This window comes from Pteropus vampyrus, unplaced genomic scaffold (genome assembly GCF_000151845.1).
Source record: "Pteropus vampyrus isolate Shadow unplaced genomic scaffold, Pvam_2.0 Scaffold12, whole genome shotgun sequence".
Taxonomy (NCBI): domain Eukaryota; kingdom Metazoa; phylum Chordata; class Mammalia; order Chiroptera; family Pteropodidae; genus Pteropus; species Pteropus vampyrus.
In genome coordinates this window covers 3035548-3045628 of record NW_011888793.1, presented here as the reverse complement: position 1 = coordinate 3045628, position 10081 = coordinate 3035548, and the positions used below count along the sequence as shown (strand labels likewise).

Genomic DNA, 10081 nt, shown 5'->3' with positions numbered 1-10081 from the left:
AAGTATTTTTAACTATTTTTCCCGAAACACAGGCAATTACATAGTTGGCAATCAGGGGTCCAGATATTTGATAATTTAGCAGGCACTTATTGGTGTTATGGTCCATTTTCAGAGAGGAGCATGTTTATAAACTGCAAATGAGTCTATCTAAAGCAGACAGAGCCTCGTGTTGTGTTGGCAGACTCAGCTGGAGTGAGTGAAAACAAGTTAAATAAAGGATACCGAATTCCTGGATTTCCTCTGTCCACATTGTTGCCCTGGCCACATTAGAGACAAGTAAGAAATTACAAAATGCAAATTGAAAAAGAGTTTCAGTGGACTTTAATTTGTTTTCTTTTTAAAAATTAAGCTTATTGAGGTAACATTGGTTAATACTATTACATAATCTTCAAGTGTACATTATAATTTGACATCTGTATATTCTATTGTGTGTTTACCACCCAAATCAGTGGACTTTAAAAAAATAAATCGTTTTACAGAAAATCATCATTTTTCAGATAAAATATTCACATCAGTTATCCAACAGCCATTAAAATATTATGCCACCATTAAAACAAGCCACAAATGTGGGAAATGTAATACCACTGCAGAAACTCTGAGTGCGATTCTGCTTGTCACATCAAACCTCCTAATTTCTAAGCAGGCTTTCCAGATTGGCTTCTTTCACTAGTAATATGGATTTAAGGTTCTTTCATGTCTCTACATAACTTGGTAGCTAATTTCCTTTTAGCTCTGAATAATATAACATTGTATGGATGCATCCACCACTGTGGTATTGCACAGAAGAGGGTCATCACTGCCATAAAAGTTCTCTGTGCTGTGCCTGTTCATCCTGACTATTCGTTTTTCATTTATTCATTTGTTTTACAAATATTTCTGAGTGTCTGCTACATGCCAGCATTATTCTAGGAACTTGAGAAACATCGGTGAATGAAACAGGTAAATGTCCTTGCCTTCACAGAGGCTGTTCTAGAGGGAAAAGGCATAACATAAACAATAGAAATGATAAATGAGTAAAGTATGTAGGATATTGGAAAGTGTTAATGCTATGATAAAAGGGAAAATAGAGCTGGCTAAGAAGAACCAGGACAGGGGAAAGAATATATATTCTTTTGGGGATGGGAGTTGAGGAAAAGGGGAGTGGGAAGGAGAAACTTGCACATTTTGAAATATACCTCTCTGCAAGGTTTAGAAATTTTTTAACAAGAGTATTTGGCTTCAGTAATAGAGAGAGATGCTGGTAACTTGACCCAAGTGATAACTCCAGACTCTCCAGCATCCTGTCTAACCAGAGTCTGTAGAATGGGGATTCAGTCCCAACTCTGCTGTTGGGCAGTTTTCAATTGCTAAAACAGGTCACTTCATCTCCTTGTGCCACCACTTCCTCCCCCTTATGCTAAGAGTGTATTACAGGGTCATGGATGTTCAACATGTCTCCTTAAAGAGCTTCAGAGGCCCCTTCAAAGGGCCCCAGACCTCCTCCCCACACTACCCTGCAAACAGAGCAGCTCTGAGTTGTCTGGGTTTACACACTGGCCTTCCCGATAGATTCCTGTTTAAACCAAGAATTCTATGGCTTAAAGAAACTTGAAAAACACTCAGGTGGATCATTTTTGAGGTCCTTTTAAAGGTCCTTTATGCTCTAAGTTAATTATTTCTAACTGCCTTATGTCTGAGCCAACAAAATGTGAAACGTTTGTTTTTTTGGCTGAGTTCTTTTACCAGCCTCAACTTTATTGCTAATTTTATAACTCCAATATAAAGTTTAAAAAAAAAAAAACCACTGCTTTTGTATATTAATTTCCTGTCCTTTCTCTAGACTTCTGTATTTATCAATTTATTTCAGTTTGTTGGGGAAAAAAATGGCCAAATTGTTCAATATTTTTGAGGATTGTCTCACTTTCTGCCCAAATATATTAATATCTATCGAAGAGCCAATTATGATCAGCAAATTAATGCATTGTGCCTACCCTGGCTGGTCTATTCTTATTCAAATTGTTTTATTTACCTTACTTAATGGAAACCAATCTTACTTCAAATTGTGTATGAGCACCTATAAAATATATGAAACAAAAAGACAAGTCACTGAATGTAAGGGAGAAAAAACAAACAGAAATAAAATAAATCCAGTAGTTGAGTTATTTTTCAGATATTTATACCTGAAAATTCTCACAATTGTTAAATGTGGTTTGCAGATTTACTTCTGAGCACCCTCGTGAAAATCCAGTGTCCATAAATATAAGGATGATAATTTATGAGAGAAAAATAAAAGCCGTTTATTTGGTTGATGACTGCTGTACTCACTGAAGCTAGTTCATCAAAAAAAAAAAAAAAGGGTGTTGATGTTATGCAACAAACATGTAACCACTAAATATAACAATAGAGCAGTGGTTCTCAACCACGGGCAATTTTGTCCCGGGGTTGGGGACTTTTGGTAATGTCTAGAGACATAGTTGGTTACTATAACACAGAGAAGAGAGGCAGGTGCTATTGGCATCTAGTGGATACTGCTAAACATCTTATAATGAAGAGAAGAGCCCTCCAAAATATCAGTTATGGTTGAGAAACCCTGCAACAGATCCTTGTTTCTCAAAATGTGGTCCAGGGAGCAGCAGCATTGACATCACCTGAGTACCTGTTAGAAATTCAGATTCTTAGGCCCATCCTGGGCCTGCTGAATCAGCATCTATAGTTTAACAAGATCCTTCAGGTGATTCATGTGTACATTAATAGTAGAAGCACTACTATTATAGGAATGAGACATTCTAGCATGTCCCAATAGTAAAGAAAAGAATTTTCTTTTTTATACTGAATTTGTAGTTTAATTAACTGACTCAATTTAATCCTCACCTCGTAATTGAAGAGATGAGTTGTTTTTTTTCTCACAGACACTCAAAGATACCAAACTCAGTTATCTGGACTGTTTGTGATACTCAATTTGCGGTTCCCATTGTCCTTAGATTCATCTCATAGGAAAAGATAAATTGGCTTCAAAGACAGGAAATTCTACTTGATATGTGTTTGAATTTTTAGTGTGTAACCTTCTAACTTTTTATAAACATGGTAGTTTTAACAGCTTTAAAAGACCTACAAGTATCAAATATGTTTCAATTATGTTTAGCCACATTGTGTAAATGAATTTGCAACATATGGATTACATTACCCTTAAAATATGCAGAGAATTAAAATTAAGCAAAAAATATGTTTTCCTATATTTTGAACCCAAAACATTGAAAGGTGGGTTGAAACGAGTATCTATATCTGAATTCACCTATCATTGATATTTAAAGATTAACCTAATTGGCCCTCGTTTCTTTTAAAAGGAACTGAATTCATTGTATTTGGGGCCATCTTTTCTCTACTGAATCTACATGATTTTTTCTAAGTTCTTTTAAAAAGAACCTTGAAAATATTTAAATAAAAACTATCTTTTCCAGTAAATGTGGACAGTTAAGACTTCCTACATCCCTATCATGTCTTTCAACTGAATTTTTATTTTATAGTCATACCAGTTTACCATTCAATTATACACTGGGTTTTTTCTTTCATTTGTTTTTTTAGCAAAGGCTTTGAACTCTTATAAACAATTGAATCTACAGAAAAAAATCAAGATGAGCATAGACATCCTTTGTGTTCTTACAACATTGATATTATACAATCTCTCTGTAATTCCAATGTCAAATGTATATTAAACACTTAAGATGTTTGTTAATGTTTCCAAAAATTTTGTCATGTTAAATTTTGCATTCTCTGAACTATTGTATATTTTTAATTTATGTGCAACAGTAAGAAGAATATTCTGTCCTTATAAAATTCAGTAACTATATAAATTAAAGGGTTTATTTGAGAATTTAAAGCACTAAAACATGAGAAAATCTCCAAAGCAAAGAGTAAAGCAATAGCATATTGCCATTCTTGATTTGTTAGAATGTTATCTGTGAATACCCTTAATGTAAATTCTAGTGCCATAATGAATAAAGGAACCCATCTAAGTTTAAATTAGAAACTGATTTTTCAAATAGTTGGGGTTTAAAAAATTCCCAAAAGCTTTTAGTCAAGCATTGCTATTGTTAACTTTTGAACTCATGTACATTTTAAAGAAATGTAATTCACATGTTTCAAATTCATTTTCACTTTACCCATAGCGATATGGTTTGGCAAACTCTTCTGATCCCCATAAGGCGTTTTATTGATAATGGAATACTCATCAAAAAATGACCTTTGCTGGCATTAAGAGACCTGTACCAGAATGCTATAATGATGGCCCTACTGACTTTTGAAGAAAATCAGTCTTTTTCTGATTTTAGTCACACTCTTTTCCTTCACCTCAGATACTATTAGAAACAAAACAAAACCTAACTGACATGGAATCATGCAATCAGCTGGTTATGCGTAAGATTTGTACAAGGAGATGTGGATAGGCTTCTCAACTCATTCACATTAGGTAAGGGCGGGCTTGGTACCATCCCCAAGATGAAGCAGTGATGGGAGTTAGGGACCATAAAGAGTCTGAGAGGAATCTCTCTTCTCTTTTTCAATTTAAAGTCTATACCTCTACCACCTTGTTGGGCAGGAGCCTTATTTAATCTCTATTGGCAATGCATTCCTGTGTGTTCTCACTCTTTCTTCCTTGCCTCAGGACAGAAGGGGCTGAAGTTCTCCAGACAGATAAGGGTCTGGAGACACAAGAACTCAAAAGGCAGAATGTGGGGGTGGGGTGTGCCCACTGAATAGGCCAGTATCATAAGAGCAATCATAGCAGGCAGCTGCCTTTGCACCCACTTGCCCTGGGCTGGACACTGACATCCTAGGAGGAAGAACAGGAGAGACATCTTTGGTGTCCAGTTAACTAGAGCAGAGAAATCCATGCCACAGTGAGTCTGGCCAGAGTCAGCCCTGGCAGGCAGCTTAGGCCTTCCCAAGTCACAGGTCACTGCCTCATCAGACTAACGACCTTCCCAAAATACTTCTTTGTGCCATAGAAAGGGGCTTCTTGGAGCCCTTCACTCTCCTCATATGAAGTTCCCCACTGGACAAGTAGAAGCCCAGGGCACCAAATATGGTCTCCTCAGCTCCTGGGGCCCTCGACCAGGCCCAGGGTGGGACAAGAGTGTTGGGTTTGGATTCCCAGAGCCAGAGTTAGAGGGAGCATCCTGACCACAGCAACTAAGACAAACGCAGTCAGCACCGAGGCTCTGAGCTGGTATCCCTGAGACATCTCTGCTCTCTGCAGGCCCTGTACCTTCTCTATCCCCAGTGCCTGGCACCGTGCCGAGCACAAAGCAAGTGCTCAACACACACAGTTGAATGAATGAATGGACAAACAAACCAACAAATGATGAGTAAGGAGCAGGCTTGCCCAGAACCTGACCTAGTAGACGGTGTGTATTCCATGAATGTGTGACTGATCTGCATCCTTCTGTCAAGTGGACTTGAATATTGCATGTGACCTTTCATTTATGGTTAGGCTGACAGCCTTTATTTAATTAGAAAAAGAAAAATTAATTGTCTTCTTATTTCTTCTTATTTTCAACATAAAAAGTTGAAAACCCACAGAAACTGCCACAAATAAAGAAATTATATCTTGAAACATTAAAAATGAGACAAAATCGTTAATCATTGTCTGGGAATACGTGCATGGGATTTTTCAAAACATTTGATATACTGAAGAAAATACTGAATTAGTGGAAATTGGTAAGTGCTAGTTCTTTTTCAGTAAAGGAGCTTCGTCATAGTTATTCATAAACTTGGAGGAGAAGTGAGAGTGAGGAAGTTGGGTGGGTGGTCAGGATCAGCCAGGGTGGAAGCCAGAAGTGGCTCTTCTACAATAATGGACAATTCATTGCATATTCAAGAATTAAATGAGACAAGCATCTCCCCAAAATATTACTTCTAATATTACTTCTAAGAGCTTTTCATATTTGTAACCTGAAATTCAATCAGTATCCACGTCGTAGGCTTCAGCTACTAAGGACATTAATTGCATATGGATTTTTTTTATCTGTAGGAGAATATGGGGTGGGTGACGAGGGTACAATATAACTTTCCAGAACCCCCACCTCCCACATCTAGGAAAAACATGGGCTGAGGGTGGACGAGACAAAAACTTCTCCTCCCCAGGACAGTTCCAAAGGCTGTGTCCCCTGTGGTGAGAATGATCTTATTCTCCAAACTCAAAATGGAACATGGAAGCTGGAGGAAAAAAACCCAAAGCTAAGTGCCAATTTATTTATATCCAATGGCTTTCAGACACGATTCTTAGATTCTGAGTATTTTATGTCTCTATAGCTGGTATTGCCTGAAATCACTTTATATACAAAACAAACTTAGCTCAGCACTTATCCCTCAGAAGGCTAGCCCACTGTGATAAAAACTTGGTGGCAGCTGACAGAGTAATTGAATTTATCAACTAACGCAGCCCAATGTTAATACATTTCCCAGTGGAAAAATTTTCCTCGTGAAGTTAAAATTTTTTTTTTACAATTATGAAAGTATGACGTTCACAGTAAAATTTGAAAAATAGAGAAAAGAATAAAGAAAATTATCCTTAATTTTACCTTTTTACCACTTTAGAAATTTTATGTATTTCCTTCCAGGACTTTTCCTATGTTGAAAAATATTTTGACCTTTTAGGAAAGGGATGTTTTTCCAAGATACTTCACTTTTTAATCATGACGATGAAATTTGAGTTTGAAAAATGTGGAGTACTTTAGAAGTACAATTTAAGGACTTAAGCCAGTAGTATGAAATTATAGCTGCCTTTTATTACCAAGTATTAGCAGAATAATATTCTAAATGGAATATTTTTGTCGAAGCACTGGAAACAACAAATCTGCCAGTCAATTAACATTAATTTAATATGTGAAGAGTTGCCAGATTTCCCTCTGTGAGTCACATTTATCTAACAGCTATATTGGATACAAGATATTGAATTTGGATCAGTAACTTTCTTTAAAAGGATATCCTTTTGCCATATCTTGATAAAATATTTTTTTCCTGCCCATGGCATTTACTTTGACACCAAGATTAAATGTAATAATTCCAAAAATATTAACATTCTTCAAATAAGTTTTAAATACAGACAAATATTTATCTCAAGTCCTGCAATATTAATCGTTATCAGCTTATATTCTAGACCAGAGGTTGGCAAACTTTTTCTGTAAAAGCCCAGATAGTAAATATATTTGGACAGAGATAGGCCATGCAGTCTCTGTTTCAACTACTCAATTCTGTCATTGTAGTGTAAAAGCATCCATAGTAATACATAAATGGATGGGCATGACTGTATTCCAGTACAACTTTATTTACACAAACAAGCGGTGAGTCAGACTATGCCCATAGCCGTAGTTTATCAAGCCTTGTTCTAGACAGTTTTTACCGACTGCCACATTCACCTAGAGTTTTATATTAGATGGTATTTAAGGATTTCTGACACCCTTCCTAACTAACTCTCTCTCTCTCTCTCTCTCTCTCTCTCTCTCATTCTCTCTCTCCCTCCCCTCCTCTCCTTCCTTCCCTCCCCACTCCCCCACTTACACACAAGACGTCCAATAAATATGGCTAGTCAGACGCATGTTTATCTCCACTACCACTAAAATTTCACTTAAATGATAATAAAAGAATTAAAAGGTATAAGCTTATCAGAATGGAGAAGACAGAGAACGTCAACAAAATGTTTGGACGTATAAAGGAGATGCGAACCTGGCGGTAAACAGTGACTGGGTAAAACCATTTGTGGTCCAAGAAAGGCACCACGTGAGAAGGATTTTGTACAGTTCTGCTGAGATCTAGTTACCTGATGTTGGAGGGCCCTCAAACTGCTGCTCAGGGAAGCTGGGTCCTAACCTGACCAGCCACTGTCTGAGCTGCCACACTTAGCTAATTTGTAAAACTCCAGTAAGTGAATGGGGTGGGGGTGGGGACCTGACTCTAACTAAACATTTTGGCATTCAATGAGCTTTTGTGCCAACAAGAATTAGCAGTTTAACACCCAGTGCTTTTGCTGCTATTGAGCTATTCTGAAACCCTTTCCCTCCAGTGTTCTAAGATCCAAGGGAACATTTGCTCATATTTGCATTGTTACCCCCATTGATGAGATTCTATATAGAATCTCAAGAAGTACAAAATCAGAAGCCAAAGAATGGCAGAAAGAAGGCTTCTGGGATGCTGATTTGCATGTCTGGGCCTCTGTCCACAGAAGGAGAGAGGCTGGTAGCTATGGTGCCGGGTGGGCTGTTTGGGCATTTCACCCCATGGCCTCGTGTGAGTCCAGTAGACAAAGTCAGCGTGTTAGGAAGCTATGCGCTCTGTTGTGACAGATGCACACTTCAAGGGTCACTGAGGTCATATAGAGCAGGCTTCAGTAACTCTGAGCCAATAACTCCCACCTCTTTTTCCCAGCAGAGTATTTGAAAAATTGAAGAGAAAAAAAAAAATGCAAAGTTGACTGATTTTTTTGAGACAGACTCTTTGTGTGCTCTGCTCTCTCTTTTGTCCCAAAGCAGATGCTAGTTATATTCAGGTCCTGTGTGCTCTACTCAGTCGGGAAAAGCGTCGGACTCCTTGGGTTGGGGCCGCCACTGTCGCCTTGTTGTTTTCTCTCTGATTTGACTTCCTTTCCTCATAATAAATCTTCCTGGCTACTCTCTTCTTGATGTTCTGTCTCCTGTCCTCAGTTCATTGTATTTGCATTTCCTTATCCCATACATATTCCTTTTGGCCTTTAAATTTGGTCTACTCTGTTTGAGGATGTCAAAGTAAAAACACCTCCTAATATCCCACACTCACAGAGTTTGGGCTTTTCAACAGCATCTTCTCAGAGAGTGTTTCACTGGGCATAGAGCATCACAATATCAATCTCAATAAGGGTGATTAAGGGAGATGGCTGGCTACTGATTTTCAGTTTTGACAGAAAGTAAGATTAAAATAAAATCAAATTAAGCAGTCCCCTCCCCTGCCCCATGTGGATTAGGAAAAGAATGAAACTTTTCTTTCAGGGACCATGAACCTCTCCTGGGTGTGGAGCATTATCTCTGCCACCATTCCCCACTAGATGCTGTCTGCTCATAGTGGAATCGGGTTCTCAAGCCTCCTGGATTTTACGTAAATATGGATACCTACAGCACCTGTGTGCCCAGGATCTCCTGCGAAGACATCTGCAGGCATCTTGTAATTGATTAACCTTGGATTTATGCTAAGTGGGAGTTGTATTTGGGTAAAGGCCGACTCGGCAAGACCAGAGAGAGGTCAATAGTGGGCATTTGCCAAGTTGGTCCTGCAGGAAGAGCTTTGGCCATCTCACCTAGTTCAAGCAGGGAGGAGGAGTTATAATCTTAAGAAGGAAATAAAATTAACCCTACCACCTTTTGTTACACTCTTTATTATTATTTTATTCTCGGAACACAGTGTAGTCACATGATTTCCTATAAATCACTGAGCCTAATATGAGTTGCTTTGTGTGAATGTGAAGCTGGGAGACCTTTTGCCAGTCATCCTTCTATGTATGCTGGAGAAATAGACTAGCCTCGCTGCCAGAAATAGTTTTTGAAGTTCTATTCCAAGAGTTGCCAATGGGTCTTAGTGGTCACCCTGGCTAAGTTGGCTTGGACGTCATCTATTATGGTCAAGATTTATACAGATTTAAAAAGAAAAACATAGGCTACCAGGTGTGGTGAGGTCTCTGAGGACTATGTATGTTGCCCCATTGCCTAGGTTCCTTCCCACCTCAGGGCTCAAACCTGGATGGCTTTATCCTCACCTCTCACCTTACTCACTCCTGCCTGTTCTTTAGGTCTGAGCACAGACATTGTGTCCTCAGAACAGCCCTCTCTGACCCCCACCCCATTCTAAATTAGCAGTTCTCATATTGTTTCGGCAGGGGCGGAGGGGGGCATTCTCCTGTTTGTTTTTTTTCCTTCATAGCACTTATCACATTTGTATTTTTATATATTATTCTTTATTGTTTGTCTCCCCTGTTAAACCAAACAGGTAGCACATCTTTTATTTTCTACTGCATATCCGATGTCTATCCTGTAGGAACTCAGTAAATGGTGTTGAATGAAAGAACTTTAAAGTCTATGTC

General features: G+C 38.3%; 1 protein-coding gene across 11 annotated transcripts in view; it reads left to right on the top strand.

Annotated features, from left to right (window-relative positions):
* The window catches only part of VEPH1 (ventricular zone expressed PH domain containing 1), a 190073-nt gene that overhangs the window by 114140 nt on the left and 65852 nt on the right, over positions 1-10081 (top strand). Inside the window, exon 10 of one of the 11 annotated variants that reach the window (XM_023524389.1) lies at positions 8997-9103. The exons of the other annotated variants lie outside the window; for them this stretch is intronic. Coding sequence (XP_023380157.1) covers positions 8997-9052 — 56 coding nt within the window. The 3' untranslated portion in view covers positions 9053-9103. Of the gene's footprint in view, positions 1-8996; positions 9104-10081 lie in introns of those variants that run through there. 11 annotated transcript variants of the gene reach the window in all.